The sequence below is a fragment of the Schistocerca gregaria genome, chromosome 1 (genome assembly GCF_023897955.1).
Source record: "Schistocerca gregaria isolate iqSchGreg1 chromosome 1, iqSchGreg1.2, whole genome shotgun sequence".
In the NCBI taxonomy this organism is placed as follows: domain Eukaryota; kingdom Metazoa; phylum Arthropoda; class Insecta; order Orthoptera; family Acrididae; genus Schistocerca; species Schistocerca gregaria.
In genome coordinates this window covers 1,126,086,506-1,126,102,915 of record NC_064920.1, presented here as the reverse complement: position 1 = coordinate 1,126,102,915, position 16,410 = coordinate 1,126,086,506, and the positions used below count along the sequence as shown (strand labels likewise).

Below are 16,410 nucleotides of genomic sequence, written 5' to 3'. Positions count from 1 at the left end.
ACTCTTTGCTCTTCTTAGCAGAAGGTTTGGATATATGCTGGACTCTATTTAACACTTATAACAATAGGCAAGTATATTTTATGAATAAATATCGACTGACGGCCATATTTCGATTTTTAGGTTCTTCTTCCAATACTGTACGCAGTGTAAGAACAATCTGTTTGTATTTCGGTATCGGAAATAAAACCGAAATACGGAAGGTTGACGGACTTTTATTCTTAAAATACAGTCTATATTTTTTCTGTCTTTTACTGATAAAATACAACCTACATCTCTTTTTCTCTCTGTGTGACGCATGAAACCATTATGGATTGTTTAAAAATTGAAACAAGTGCATCGTTTCTTGCATCTTTATTGTTATAATTCTCGTACGACTTGTCCCACAAACATCTGCCGTTACTAAATGTCTCCAGAAACTCTGACATTAAAGTTTCTTTCACCACACACTCTGTCAAGTCAATTAAAACAGCGTTTAATCAAGCGGGTATTGACGAAAGACGAACTTCTGTACGGCGGCACAGTTTATTGGGCGGACTGGTAAGGGGAGTGTCGGTTGTTGAATGGTCGTAGCCGACCAACATCCCAACAAGAAACATTGGTCGGTCGGGTGGCCACAGCTCCTACAAACATAAAATTTGTCGGTCGATTGGTCCGCTGTTGTATAGGGGCCTTTAAACTCAATTTGCTGCGAGCTTGAAACAGGTAAACACAAAGTTGAATACAATGCACGTGGAACGCAGTTTACAAATTCAAAGACGCACGCGTGTGAAACATAGCGATTTTCGATTGGCCTCCAGTCCTAACTTTTCATTGGTCGCTTGGTTTGGGGTCAGACGGCGTGCTGAGGATATTGCTACACTTCGGTTTATTTCTGTTCTTCTCCACATCTTCTTTCGTAGTAGGTGTGGCATATTCGTTTTTGATAACAGCAAACGCAGACCAACTGCAAAGTACGATCGCCATGTCGTACGATACAAAACGGCGGCTGACAGGTCAGGGAATGGGTAAGTGTTAAACTACGTATGCAAACTGTTTCACACTTAACAGACGTACGTTATTTATCAGAGGGAGTGTGATTTCTTCCTGCCATCACAGATAAGATTATATTATACGCTTTGGATGGACCTTTGGCAGCTATTTTGATTTTGTGAGCACGAACATGTATTTAACAACTGCGAGACTTGTTCAGAAATGTAGTTTTTAGGAAAAATGTTTGATTTACTAATTGTCCTTGTGCTGATTTTTAATGGCACTTAAAGACTCGGCTCGTAGCTGGAAGTAAAGTGACTTGATGTTGTGATTCTTGAGTTTCTCCCGGCGTATTTGATAATCAAAATATCCACGGGTGTACTGCCGGTCTAGAGTGTCCAACAGGCACAATATTTCGGCGATCAAACATGTCGCCATCATCAGGTGAACTGACGGACTGAGCTCCTGTGAACGTGCCGGCACGGAGATCCGTACGCTATGGCTGCTCAGGGGGAACTGGGTTCGGTCGCGGCGGCGGCCGATTTAAATACCCTCCGCCCGCGGCGCGCTCCCTCCGCCGTCCGCGCCCCGCGCCACGGTCTCGCGGTGGAACAGATTGCGACGGCGTCTGAGATGACGTCGGTGTGATGGCTCTGTCCGCCGTGGTCGTCACAACTATGCGTTTGCTCGATTTACTCTTGATTAACCCAATCGCTGGTTCCCAAGCCTTGCTAAGATTATAGCCACAATCACGGTTTATGAGGTCGTCATTGGTGCGAATTTCGATGGCCTCTCTAACAACGCTGTCCCAGTATCTCGACGTCTGTACCAGAATCCTCGTTCGGTCATACTCCATAGCGTGATTTTCCGACAAACAATGTTCAGCGACCGCCGACTTGCTCGGATACATTAGTCGAGTGTGCCTCTGGTGTTCACGGCATCGATCCTCGACAGTACGCATCGTCTGACCAATATACGACTTGCCACATTGACACGGAATCTGGTACACGCCAGCCTTCCTCAAACCGAGGTCATCTTTGGCGCTCCCCACCAGTGCACGAGTTTTATTCGGAGGACAAAACACAGTTCTGACACGGTGTTTCTTCAGAATGCGGGCGATTTTCCCCGAGAGTGCGCCTGTGTATGGAATAAATGCAGTGCCTACCTCCTCCCTCGTGACTTCATCCATATCAACAGGTTGTGCTGCAGTGGTTGGGCGGAGAGCACGTTGGATCTGCCACTCTGAGTACCCATTTTTTCGAAACACAGTTCTCAGATGTTCCAATTCCTGCGGTAGACTCTCTGTGTCAGAGATAGTGCGCGCCCTATGTACTAGAGTTTTAAGTACCCCATTCCTCTGTGAAGGGTGGTGGCAGCTGTCTGCGTGCAAATACAGATCAGTGTGTGTTGTCTTTCGATACACCCCATGACCTACGGTGCCGTCAGCCCTTCTCCTGACCAAGACGTCAAGGAAAGGTAATTTACCCTCCTTTTCAGTCTCCATAGTGAGTTTGATGTTGGGGTGTATGGAGTTTAGATGTGTAAGGAAGTCAAGGAGTTTATCCATACCATGTGGCCAGATGACGAACGTGTCGTCCACGTAACGGAAAAAGCAAGTAGGTTTCCATTCGGATGACGACAGGGCTTCCTCCTCGAAGTTCTCCATGTACAAATTCGCCACCACCGGTGAGAGTGGGCTACCCATGGCGACTCCCTCCGTTTGTTCGTAGTATTCTCCATTAAAAAGAAAATACGTGGAAGTCAAGACATGCCTAAAAAGTTCAGTGGTATTCTCGTCAAACCTCTGACCAATCAACTCTAGCGACTCTCGCAGGGGTACCCTCGTAAACAAGGAAACGACGTCAAAACTCACCATGATATCTGACTCATCCAACCTGAAGCTATCAAGGCGTTTAACAAAATCCACGGAATTACGGATGTGATGAGGGCATTTACCCACATAAGGACTTAATATTCCCGTCAGGTATTTGGCCAACAAATATGTAGGTGCCCTGATGTTGCTGACAATGGGGCGTAATGGTACCCCCTCTTTGTGAACCTTCGGGAGTCCATATAGTCTAGGCGGTACCGGACCTTGGGGTAACAATTTCTTAGCGTCACCCTCCGGTAAATCTGCGTCCTTGAGAAGAACCCTCGTCTTGTTCTCCACCTTCTTTGTAGGGTCAACGCTGATCTTCCGGTAGGAATCGTCATTTAGCAGGCTCTGCATCTTATCAGTGTAGTCCTTACAGGAGACAACAACTGTAGCATTGCCTTTGTCAGCCGGTAAGACAACAATATCAGAGCGTTCCCTCAGATCACGAATGGCCGCCGTCTCTTTACTGCTGATATTTGACTTCATCGGCTTGGATTTCGTCAACGCACGACAAGTTTCACGACATATTTCCTCGGCTGATTCTGGCGGAAGTCGAGCTGCAACCTGTTCAACAGCACTAACAATTTCTGCGACCGGAGTGAACTTGGGGGTGGGAGCGAAGTTGAGACCTTTCTGCAAAACCGAGACCGCATCATCACTCAACACCATGCCACTCAAATTGATGACAGTCTTGCACGGAACCTGGAGAGATGGTTTGTCAAGGAGACGTGAGAACTTAGCTGTTTGACGTCCCGTAGCCTTCTTATGAGCGGAATCAGCTGACACCCAGGTGACACCATCAATCCAATCCCAAGAAAAAGAAGTGAACTTAGAAGCCAGTAGCAAATGTAACTTGAGTAATTCCTGTGAGATAAACTCAAGGCTCCGGCGGGTGAATTGCACTCTCTCACGTACCAATGCGAGGCTGGCTCGTTTCTTGATTCTCTTAGCTGCTGCAGAATCGATGTGATGCATAACCTTAGCAAAATTTGGAACAACATTCTCGGAACGACATCTCTTTAGAAAGGCAAGAGTACTTAGCAAACGACATCTACGGTGGCGCAACTTTTCAAATTTCTTCATGCTGCGATACATCTCCTCCCCGTAAAGGTGTATGATGTGATTCTTGAGTTTCTCCCGGCGTATTTGATAATCAAAATATCCACGGGTGTACTGCCGGTCTAGAGTGTCCAACGGGCACAATATTTCGGCGATCAAACATGTCGCCATCATCAGGTGAACTGACGGACTGAGCTCCTGTGAACGTGCCGGCACGGAGATCCGTACGCTATGGCTGCTCAGGGGGAATTGGGTTCGGTCGCTGCGGCGGCCGATTTAAATACCCTCCGCCCGCGGCGCGCTCCCTCCGCCGTCCGCGCCCCGCGCCACGGTCTCGCGGTGGAACAGATTGCGACGGCGTCTGAGATGACGTCGGTGTGATGGCTCTGTCCGCCGTGGTCGTCACAACTATGCGTTTGCTCGATTTACTCTTGATTAACCCAATCGCTGGTTCCCAAGCCTTGCTAAGATTATAGCCACTTGATGTGTTTCCTTCTATTTGCTCTAAGTTCCTGCATTTTAGCGTTGAGTGTAAAAGATTGAAAGATTGGCATGTTTTCCGCCCGCTAAAAGTCTAGTATGTTGGGATTCCATAGCACTAAACACAGAAGAGAATTAAGGCCATCCTCACACGGAGCGACTGAAAAGAAACGCAATGGGATTGTGGTATACACCAACAACGCTGTCCTTGGAAAAACTGCCGTTGCCCTGTGCGAGAGCGGCGGAGGGGGAGCATTAGCTATGGACCAACTAACGTTTACGCAGAGTTTAGAGTACGTGTAAATAGAGTTAAGAGTTAAACAGAGATGGGACGAAAACACTGAGAACTTTCAATGCCGTTCTCTTTCGCATCAGCGCAGATTAACATTCAGTTCAGTAAATCAACCTGAGCTTCTTGGTTCCCCAATCCGTGATTACATACTCACAAGCGTGAGGGATACTACTTAGGGCGCAATTTTTGGTCATTCGGCTCGAAATTTTTATGCTAGACTCGTGAAAAACCCGAGACTTGCTGTGTAGATTTAGAAGGCTATCGGGCTATATGAATGTTTACTATTATGACTGAACGCCGCAATATTGGTTCTATTTGTTCGAAATTTTGAAAGTAGACTTGACTTGTGGACCATCCGCAACTTCGTGTATAGATTATAAATCATCGATAGCGAAATGAAGCAGACTCATGCGGCTTCGGGTTTACTGTATCCTCGTCAAGGCAGTGAGCGCCTAACTAAAAAAGAAAATAGCGTTGAACTAAGCGCCCACCGTCGTGCAACACGTTCAACTCGAGTTAGCAATAATCTCAACCCAAGATAGCCCGAATCATAAATACTCGATCCGTAGATTGTTCAAAGAGATTTGGCAAGGGAAGCTAAACGGGCGATGTCGTCTACCACGTTTGTCTATTCGGGCTGTACCTTCTATTAAAATTACGCAATCAAACTAAGTTCTAGGAAAATAGTACTAGCGTTCATTACGCTCGTTTGCGAAGTGGTTTGATTGCAGTGTTCGTATATCAAATAGGTGATAACACTTTTTATACAGATGTTCAAATATCAATATCTTACGTGAAAGAAATATGTTCCTCTTACTGCAATTTTCTCTAACAAGCTACTGTGCTGCAGGTCGCAATTTAGTCTTTTGACATGAAGTTTTGAAGGTAGTGATAGACCCAGAATTGGCTGTAATAGTTTGTCGGCGATGTGATGACCTTAAGATAGGCAAATGCCTCATTACGAGCGTTAATAGGCCGAAATTTGAAGTACTCTTGAGACACTTTGAATCTGCTGCAAGATTTAGATGGTAATCGGAAGTTATTTTAATGTAGCCAAATGTCTCGTTACGTGCATGATTAGCTGCTGTGCTCTTAGTTTCCATCAGTCATTTTGTACCCAGTGTACTATTTTTCAGAATTGCCACGATGCTGTTTGTATGTAGACACCCTTATGAAATGCACTTACCAAACGAATCACGAATATTCATTAAACGAAATTATGGCTACACTTTAGATCAAGGAGTTTAGTGTAGTGTCGTTCTCGTTCTGTAGACATAGAATCGACCTGATTCAATTCGGGTTCGGTCGGCGTCACGGCGGTAAATTTCGAGCTCGCTCATAACCTTCATCGATAGCGATGGCCGCCGCGCACCGTGTGAATACAACTTGAGTTACTAAATCTAACAATACAACTTTAGTTAGTAAATCTAACTCGGGTTGACCTGAAAAATCCCCTCAATCCGCGTTTAGCCCAATTTGGTAACTCTAGTTACTGACCTACATGCTGGATGCATGAAAAAATTGTCAGTAGGTTACCTTGTCACTGAGTAGTAGGTCTCTGAAAATAGGTATAGGACTGGTGCTTGACCAATGACTGGGTACACACCGTTAAGCCTTCAAACCTAAATTTATCGAAAACATTAAGTTAGGAAAGTGCTATTTGGCATTTTTACTGTTAAGGCATTTAGGTATCCGTGCACAAAATATGACTAAATGCAGTGATGATCACCTTATCACCTCCTGCGAGACTATGTGGAATGACCTGAGGGGGTGTAGAATGAAGAAGACTAAAGTCCTAAGATTTTCAAACGAGATTTGAAGAAATCACTTCAGGAGTTCATGAAAAAGGAACCATTCAGCTGTGATATAGTACTATCTGACACACACTCTTAGGTTCAAATTCAGTAAACAGAAGTTGGCCTCGAAATCTCTTTAAGATCATTTTAGTTCCTTTGCCTAAAATGTGCAACGCAAAAGAATGCTTTCATGTTACAAAGGCTGTAAAGTGTCCTTCTAAAGTAACTGAAACAAAATCGAGGAAAATACTCTCTAGGGAGTACTATTTGTCACAACAAAGCATTTTGTGCTTAGACTCGGTGTGTCGAACTGTTTAGAGCTCAGAGGAACACGCGAATAAGGAAATGAACATTTCGGATTCATCTGTACAGCCAGTGAAATATAAATTGCAGGCTGTATAGCACAGGTTTCAACAGGTAGTCGGCTGTGGCCTTAAGGAACCATCCCAACATTTGCCTTAGTGATACGGGAAAACCCAAATCAAGATGGCTGGACAGAGTAGCCCTATCCTCTTAAATAAGATGTTAGTGACCTAACAGCTGCACTGCCTCATTTGGTAATTCTCACTGTTGAACAGTTTCAATGACTATGAGCATCCTTGCCTTACACTGTTTCCAACACTCCTCTCTTCTGTCCCCTTATTCCCTATTGTCTCTTTTTGCTTAATGTCCATCCTCTTCATTAATCTATCTTTTCAGTCTATGCCGCCTTTTAAAATAATCCATATGACTCTATCAAATGCCTTCTACAGGCTAATAAAAAAATGCACACTACCTTGTTCATTTCCATCATTCTTTTGCCTATTGACTTCAGACACCCTATAGCATCACTGGTTTTCTTATCCATCATGAATAGGAATGGGTCTTTCCCAGCATTTTCCTAGATTTTCATTTGTTACCTTAGTATGACTCTCTTTACAGGCTTAATAGCATGACTGTCCTATAGTTCTTCTTTTGTGTTGCACTTTCAAAGCAAAGGAACTAAAATGGTCTTAAGTAGATTTTTAAAGCCAAATTCCCGTTCATACATTCTGTTTACTACCTCAGTCTGGCCACTGAATTTTAGCCTAAGACTTTCTCAGATGGCACTCTGTTACAGCCCAAAGCTTTCTTCTCCACAAAGACCTCCTGAAGTGCTTTCTTCAATTCTCATTTGAAAATCTTATTACTTTGTCCTTCTTTCTTTACCCCTTCAGGTCATTCCATACAATCTCACAGGGGGTGATAAGGTGATCATCTCCGCATTTAGTCATACTTGGTGCACGGACACTTACATGTCTTAACAGTAAAAATGCCAAATAGCACTTTCCTAACTCTGTTTTTGATAAATTTAGGTTTGTAGGGTGTTATCAGTCAGGTGCCAGTTCCCTGTTTTCGGAGTGTACTGCTCATTGTAATTATTGAGTTTACCCAAAGGCCTCAATTTTTTTCTGCATCTATCATGTAGGCCATCACCGTCCCCGGTAGCTGAGAGGTCAGCGCGACAGACTGTCAATCCTGAGGGCCTGGGTTCAATTCCCAGCTGGGTCGGAGATTTTCTCCACTCACGGACTGGGTGTTGTGTTGTCCTAATCATCTTCATTTCATTCCCATCGACACGCCATTCGCCGAAGTGGCATCAAATCGAAAAACTTGCACCAGGCAAGTGGTGTACCCGACGGGAGGCCCTCGTCACACACCATTATTTATACTTGATACAATGTAAAAATAGTAGGATACATCGTTTAGTTTATGAAAAAGTTGCAAAACACTTTTCCATGCTGTGCTTTAAATTTGTAATTTTTTAAAAATCATAACTTTGCAGTGGGAAAGAAGGCAGTCTTCAGTTTGTGCAATGTAACTCTGTAGTCCTAGTATTAAGTACAAATAATAATAAAAGCATTTGGCATTGCAATTAGTATTTTGTACCTTCACCTAAAGACAACTCCATCACGAAAAAAGTGAAATTTGACAAATGGTACCTTGAGATTTTATTTATTTATTCATCCAAAAAAATCTTTCCAGACTGTGGAACACACAACAGTAAAAATATGGCATTACTTCAGTAGATACATAAAATTCAGCTTTATCCACAAATAAGCTGGCATTGCTTGCAGTAGCTGCGCTGCCTTGTTTAAAGTCTTCTGTATATCAGATGCTCGACAAATTTTGCTACTGAATAGAAGCAATGATCTAATAAGAATGCCATTGGGGCTTTACAGAAGTGTGAAATGGTTTTTACTTTGTGTGGAAGGCTACAGTAAATTTGCATATCACTGTTTGTTGTGGAAGTTTTGTAGGCTGATGGACATGAAGTTCTTTCTTTTGTGTTGTATCATGCTCATTGATAGTAAAATTTTCGTGTATGGCTTCCAGATTTATTCTAACATACTTACGGATTTCTAGTATCTATATCTTTACTCTACAAAACACCATGAGGTGCAAGGCAGAGGGTATGTCCAATTGTATCAGTTATTAGGGTTTCTTCCTTTTGAATTCAAAGTGGAGTGCAGGAACAAAGACTGATTGAATGCCTCTGTGCTTGCACTAACTATTCTAATCTTATCCTGACGATCCCTATGTGATGGACATATAGGGGATTCTATTATATTCCTAGAGTTCTGGAAACTTTAACACACTTTCTTGGGATAGTTTGTCTTAAAGAGTGTTCCAGTTCAGATCCTTCAAGACCGCAAGGGGTCAGCATTGATTTGCTGGGTATGGGCTTGGTGACCCCGGGGTTCCTGAGCTGGGGGCTGGTAAGTGCCACTAGTCACCCACCACTACTTCGGCGACTACTGTGAGACGTGGCAGTGGAATGTTGTGTATCTCAGGGAATGGGGATCTTGGCTTGATGACCTGAATCGCAAGGACAGAATAAACCTAAAAAAAGAAGAAAAACCTCAATCTCAAGGTGTGCTGCATGCTGATGGGGTGCATGGCTGTTGAGGTGAAACAGTTCACCTCATTACTATAAGGCTTACTGAGGCACATGGGGCTTTGTCTGAGTGGACCCTTATTTCCCTAGCTGCCCGTGGGATCAAGATGGAATGCTCGAAACCACCCTCTCCTCCCAGAGGGAAGGGTATATCACCTGGGAATATTCACACCAATTCATCCAAAAGAATGATAGAGGCTAGTCCTCATGATAATAAGAATACTTTGACTGCAGTAACAGGGCTCATGGAGTCATGAATAATAATGTTTTTCTGGTGATGGACATTTGAAAAAGTGTCCCCCTTTTATATCGATAAAGTTTTGGAAGGTCTTGCTGGAACATTAAAATCTATAAAACAATTGCATAATGGCTCATTGTTGGTCAAAACAAACAAGTCAAAGCAGGCAGACCTTCTTAAGAAATTTCAGAAACTGGGTGACTATGATATCATTGTTGAGATGCACACCTCTCAACACCAGTAAGGTTGTTGTCACATGCTGATATATCATGGACATGTACATAGCAGAACTGAAGCAAGAATGGGCATCCTAGGGAACAGTCAATGTGGAGCAACGAATGTGCAGGAATAATGGAGCAGCTGAAAAGACTGGGACTTTCATTTGCACATTCAATTCTGACACTGTCTTAACATCTTATGGCAGGGCTCCTCAGACTTTATGTTCGGCCTTACATTCCAAAATTTGTGTGGTGCTATAAATGGCAACGTTTTGGCCTTACAAAAATGAGTTATGCCAGTGAAGTGACCTGTGGGAAATGCAGAAAAGCCACTCATGACTCTGGGACTGACTGCCTGTCTCTAGTGATCTGCATCAACTGCTCTGGGAACCACTGAGTCTGGAGCTGTGACTGCCCTGTTTTCGCTGAAGAATGCAATATACAGGAGATAAGTGACCAGGCAGATGCCCTATGCTACAACCAAAACAGAATATGAGGTGACAAAACCTCCTGTCTTTGCCACCCCATGACTTCCATTGTGCAGAAACCTATTCCCAAGGCAGACACTTCGACACAGATAATGGCTAGTTTTCCTGTGTCCACCACAAGCACCTGTACATGCGTATGTAAAAGTCAAGAAATAAAGAGTAAGGACAAAGCAATCCAGTCAGCTGCACCATGGAAGACCAACAACAGTTCCGCAGTGAGCATCCATAAGGTACAACAAAAGCAGAGTGCCTCTCAATGCCCCTGTTCCCCCTTGGCCTCGAAGGGACAGGATGCAGGGAAAGGCTCATGACATTCGGGTCAAAAGGTGTCCCAAGCACTGTAAGAGGTCATTGTTTCCCTTCTGACTTTTGAGGAGGATATCATGAAGTTAGAGGCCTTGGATCCAGGCACTCCCTCCACTCCCACTCACTCTTAAAGTGCTTCACCTCCCCGGTACAAAGATAGGGGTAAATTAAAACCGCATCAAATGACATGGCTTCCATACTACATTGGTACATGAATTAGTTCAGGACTCGTGTGGAGGAACTGAAAATACTAGCACAGGCACGTCCCTTCTGCTTTTGTTTACAAGAAATGCATCTTAAAGATACAGACGTCCCTGTGCTACAAGGTTATACACTATATCGCAAGGGTGACCTATTGGGAGAAGAGGCCAAGGGAAGTGCCGCAGTGATTGTCACTCTTGCATACCACTCCTCTGTTCTCCCCTTGGCTACTGACCTGCAAGCAGTTGCAGTTCAAATTCATGTGTGTCGAAGGATCACTGTTAGCTTGTTGTATTTACCTCCACAACATTCCCTAGACTCTTAAACTCTCATGAATCTTATTGCACAACTCCTGTGACTATCCCTCCTGGAAGACTTCAATGCCCATCATGTTCTGTGGGGCTCGACCAATACTTGCACTTGGGGTTGGGTTTTGGAGGGCCTCAAGACATATCAATAGCTGTGCATCCTCAACACAGGTACTCACACATTTCTCTGCTGCTACTGGCTCATTCTAGCCATCAACCTCTCTTTCTATTCTCCTGCCCTCACCAACTCTGTTTAGTAAGAGGTCATTGACACCCTTCATTCCAGGTGACCACTTCCCAATCTGCCTTCACCTACTAAATGGCCCACCACCTGAAGTTATGCCCCCAAAGCGGATGGTGAGCCCGGCTAACTGGACGTGTTTCAGCCAGCTGACTGTGTTTGAACACTGTGACAGTTTCCAAGGATGGGTGGACCACATCACATGAGTGATGATCCACATGCCACTGATCTCTCCATCCCACAGTCCTCAGGTCATCTTATGAGGTAACCCACACCTTGGTGGACAGACGAGTGCTGTTCCGTGATCCGGGAAATGCGTGCAGCTCCTTGACATTTTAAATGGTGACAGACATCAGACAACCTTAGGGCATTTTAAGTTGCAAGGGCCAAGGCTTGATGCATCATTAGCAAGAGAAAGAAAAGGTCGTGGCAAGTGTTCATGGAATCCATCAATTGTTATATTTCTTATATAAAAGTATGGGAAGCTACCTGCAGAATTTCTGGTAAACACTGCCACCGTTTACCGATAGCAGCAATGCTGAAACAGGAGTGCCTCCAAGCATCACCCAGAGACATAGCTCAGACGCTGGCTGAACATTTTGCACAAACTACTGTCAATGCAAGCCAGGATCTGGCATTTTGTCACTATCATAGAAAGGGAAAAGTTGGAGTTCAGGTCCAACAGTTCTGAGGCCTACAACTCCTCTTTCTCCATGTGGAAGCTGAAATCAGCACTGACTGAGATCAGTGATACTGCACCCGGTCATGACCAAATCCAGTGTTGCATGATTAGACATTTGCCAATGGCATCAAAGGAAATCCCCCTTCAATGTCTTAAACTAATATGGCAGACAGGCAACTTCCCCAACTCATGGAGGAGGCAATTCTGATTTTCTGAGCCCTCTCTTCAAACCATGAAAGGACTGCTCATGTTCCAGTATTGGAGTATCGCCTTAACGATCTGAGTAGGAAAGACCCTGGAGCAAATGATTAATCATCATCTGGTCTGGTTGTTAGAGGCCAGGCAACTCCTTAGCTGATCTCAGTGTGGATTCCAAAGATTTCGGTTCGCTGTTGATAAACTGACCCCCCAGAGGCGGCTATTCAGCAGGCTTTCCTCCATAAGCATCACTGTATTGGGGATATTCTTAGATATAAGTAAGACATACAATACTACTTAGACACTGTACTCTCACACAACTGCATCAATGGGGCTTTTGTGGCCACCTCCCCATCTTCATATGGTCTTTCCTACCTCAGCAGTTTTTCAGGATCCAAATGGTAGCATGCTGTCCGATCAATTTGAGCAGGAGAATGGTGTTCCTCAGGGCAGTGTTTTAAGTGTTACCCTCTTTGCTATAGCCATCAACAGTATCACATCTACGGTAAAGAGTCCTGTACAGTACTGTTTATTTGTAGATGATTTTCATGTTTTCTGTTCTTCCTCCATAGTTTTGTGTTATGTGTGTGTTATGTGTGTGTGTGTGTGTGTTGTTGTGTGTGTGTGTGTGTGTGTGTTGTTGTTGTTGTTGTTGTTGTGTGTTGTGTGTTGTGTGTTGTGTGTTGTGTGTTGTGTGTTGTGTGTTGTGTGTTGTGTGTTGTGTGTGTGTGTTGTGTGTGTGTGTTGTGTGTGTGTGTGTGTGTGTGTGTGTGTGTGTGTGTGTGTGTGTGTTGTTGTGTGTGTGTGTGTTGTTGTGTGTGTGTGTGTTGTTGTGTGTGTGTGTGTTGTTGTGTGTGTGTGTGTTGTTGTGTGTGTGTGTGTGTGTTGTTGTGTGTGTGTGTGTGTGTGTGTGTGTGTGTGTGTGTTGTTGTGTGTGTGTGTGTGTGTGTGTGTGTTGTTGTTGTGTGTGTGTGTGTTGTTGTTGTGTGTGTGTGTGTGTTGTTGTGTGTGTGTGTTGTTGGGGTGTGTGTGTTGTTGGGGTGTGTGTGTGTTGTTGGGGTGTGTGTGTGTTGTTGGGGTGTGTGTGTGTTGTTGGGGTGTGTGTGTGTTGGTGTTGGGGTGTGTGTGTGTTGGTGTTGGGGTGTGTGTGTTGGTGTGTGTGTGTTGGTGTTGGTGTGTGTGTGTTGGTGTTGGTGTGTGTGTGTTGGTGTTGGTGTGTGTGTGTTGGTGTTGGTGTGTGTTTGTTGGTGTTGGTGTGTGTTTGTTGGTGTTGGTGTGTGTTTGTTGGTGTTGGTGTGTGTTTGTTGGTGTTGTTGTTTTGTGTATCTTGGGTTGGGCGGGGGTGCATCTCCTTCAGTTTTATTGGGCTTTTGTGTCTTCATTGCATGACTATGGTTGCACGTTAATGGGTCAGTGGATCATTGTCGCTGTCCATCATGAGGGGATTTGGCTGGCCACAGGTGCTTTTTCCAACCATTTCCATACCTAGTATCTGTGCTGAGGTGGGGGAACCAACAAGCACCACCTGGCGCCAGCTCATTGAGGTGTCAGGCATGTAAGTTCCTTGGAGCTCTAACTTCACCCACCCACCATACTGTTGCTCGTCCACCCCTGGAATGCCTTTTTTCCAACCATCCATGAGTCGCAAAGCCATTTGGGATCTGCATTCAGTGTATGATGGAGTCACTCAGTGTGGAGCCAGTATGACACCAAATCAAAGGTTTTAAGTCTTCTTCCCTTGGTACTGGGGGCACACAGTGATTTTAGATTTGATATGGTACTGGAGATATAGCACTCCTGCTTCCATTTTTAATGTGATATTCTCTGACATTTTATCTGAGTACCAGACCATGTAGCTGTTTTTAGGGATGGGTTTAAGCAGAGGGACTCTGTTGTTTCCTCGCATTGTGGCCTCAAGGTCAGGCTGCCTCCAGAATTTACAGTCTTTGATGCAGAATTATATGCAATCTTGTGAGGACTGGAGCAGATTAGACATTCTCCCGGTCTTAATTTGTCTGCTCAGATTCTCTATGCACCCTTTACTGTCTCCAACCTTTTTACCGAGCAGAATACCCAGGATGGCCTCAGAGAGGTGCCCTCTTGGCTGATCTCCTTAATCAGCTCAACCTCTTCTGCCTTAACACTGGAGCACCCACTTGGCTTTCCAACTCCTTGCACACCTATTCCCATTTGGACCTCTCCTTGTGCACTGCTCAGCTTGCCCATCATCTTGAGTGGTCTGTTCTTTGACACCTACTCTAGCGACCATTTCCCATGTGCTATCCATTTGCTGGCTCCTACCCGACTTGCCTGCACACCCAAATGGCAGCTTACTAAGGCTTCTTGGGGGCTTTACTCCTGCCTGGCAACCTTTGAAGAACAGCATTTCTCCAGTTGTGCTGGGCAGGTGGAATATCTCACAAAAATTATTCTTACTTCTGCAGAACATTCCATTCCTTGCATCTTTACCAGGATGCATCCCCATCCCTTTGTGGACTGAGGCGTGAAGCAACGCAATTCACGCAGGGAGATGTGCTCATCCTATGGTGGTGAACTGCATTCATTATAAACAGACGTGAGCAAAGTGTCATCACATTCTTCAGGATAGCAAAAAAAGCTAGCTGGATTTCATTCACTAGTTCTTTCAACAGTTCCACCCCTTCCTCTGTCATGTGGAAAACTCCCAATTGCTCTCTGGGACCAAGATCAATTTGCAAATTTCCAGGCTGACAGTAGCAGGTCATGTTATCGTGGACCTTATTGCTATCTCCAACACCTTGGGCCAACATTTTGCAGAAATTGAGTTCTTTCCACTATGGGCCTGCCTTCCTCCATCAGAAACAATTGGAGGAGACTCAGGCAATACTCCTCTCTTCTCAGTCATAAGTACTACAATGCTGCCTTTACTGTGAGGGAACTAGATAGAGTTCTCAGTTTGTCCTGATCCTTAGCCCCACAGCCACACTGTCCACCTTCAGATACTACAGCACCTTTCTCTTGCAGGCAAGCACTTTACTTAATACATACAATCGCACCTGGGCAGAGGGCACATTTCCTGGACGCTGACATGAAGGCACTGTCATACCCATACCCAACCCCAGTAAGGACAAAAATCCTTCCTTCCATCTAAAGCACTATCTAGGTTTGCAAGGTGATGGAATGTATCATTCACGACCAGCTGGTATGGTTGCTCAAGTCTCACAATTTACCAACAATGTGAATTAAGAGCTCACCATTCTGCAGTTTACCATGTTTTTAGTTTGCCCACCAATGCCATGAATGATTTTCTGTGGAAATCCCAGACTGGTTGTGTTTCAAATTGGAGAAAGCCTATTCAAGGTGTGTGTGTGTGTGTGTGTGTGTGTGTGTGTGTGTGTGTGTGTGTGTGTGTGTGTGTGTGTGTGTGTGTGGTTTCTGCCTTGTTGGACGCATTTGTCCAGGAAAGCGGTGTACCTTAGGGTTCTGTCCTGAATTTTGTCCTATTTGCTATTGCCGTTAACCCTATAATGGTCTGTCTCCTGCTGGGCATCTTTGGATCCCTTTTTGTTCATGACTTCGCCATCTATTGCAGTTCTCCATGTACCTGTCTCACTGAATGGCATCTTCAGCAATGTCTTGATTGTTTTCACTCGTGGAGCTTTGACAATTTCTTTCGTTTTTCCACTGTCAAAACCTTCTGTATGAATTTCTGGTGGTGTAATTGGTTTCTCCCACCTTCTTTACATCTGTTACCTGTTGCTCTTCTGTTCATTGAAACTAAGAGGTTCCTGGGGCTCATGCTTGACAGGAAACATTCTTGGTCCCCCCCCATGGGTCTTACCTGGCAACCTGCTGTATGTAGCCACTCAATGTCCGAAGTGTCCTCGATGGTGCTTCCTGGGGTGCAGATCAAACTGCCCTCCTCCATTTCTACTGTTCCTTTGTCCATTCAAAACTCTACTATGGATGCATGGATGCTTCATTTATGTTAGGCCACTAGTGCCTTTTACACTAACTCAATTGAGAGTCTGTATGCGGAAGCTGCTGAACTACCACTGTCCTGCCATCGTGACTTCTCCCTCAGCAGGTATGCATGGTGTTTGTCTGCCACCCATACTATGCCTCCTCCTCGATGGTTCCTTTGATTGCCATTATGGGGCAG

At 44.6% G+C, this 16,410-nt stretch overlaps 1 protein-coding gene across 1 annotated transcript in view; it reads left to right on the top strand.

Moving 5' to 3' along the window:
- The first annotated feature begins 961 nt into the window (after positions 1 to 961).
- The window catches only part of LOC126292653 (interleukin enhancer-binding factor 3-like), a 92,001-nt gene continuing 76,552 nt past the window's right edge, over positions 962 to 16,410 (top strand). Inside the window, exon 1 of the mRNA XM_049986257.1 lies at positions 962 to 1,004. Within this exon, the coding sequence (XP_049842214.1) occupies positions 962 to 1,004 (43 nt within the window). The remainder of the gene's footprint in view (positions 1,005 to 16,410) is intronic.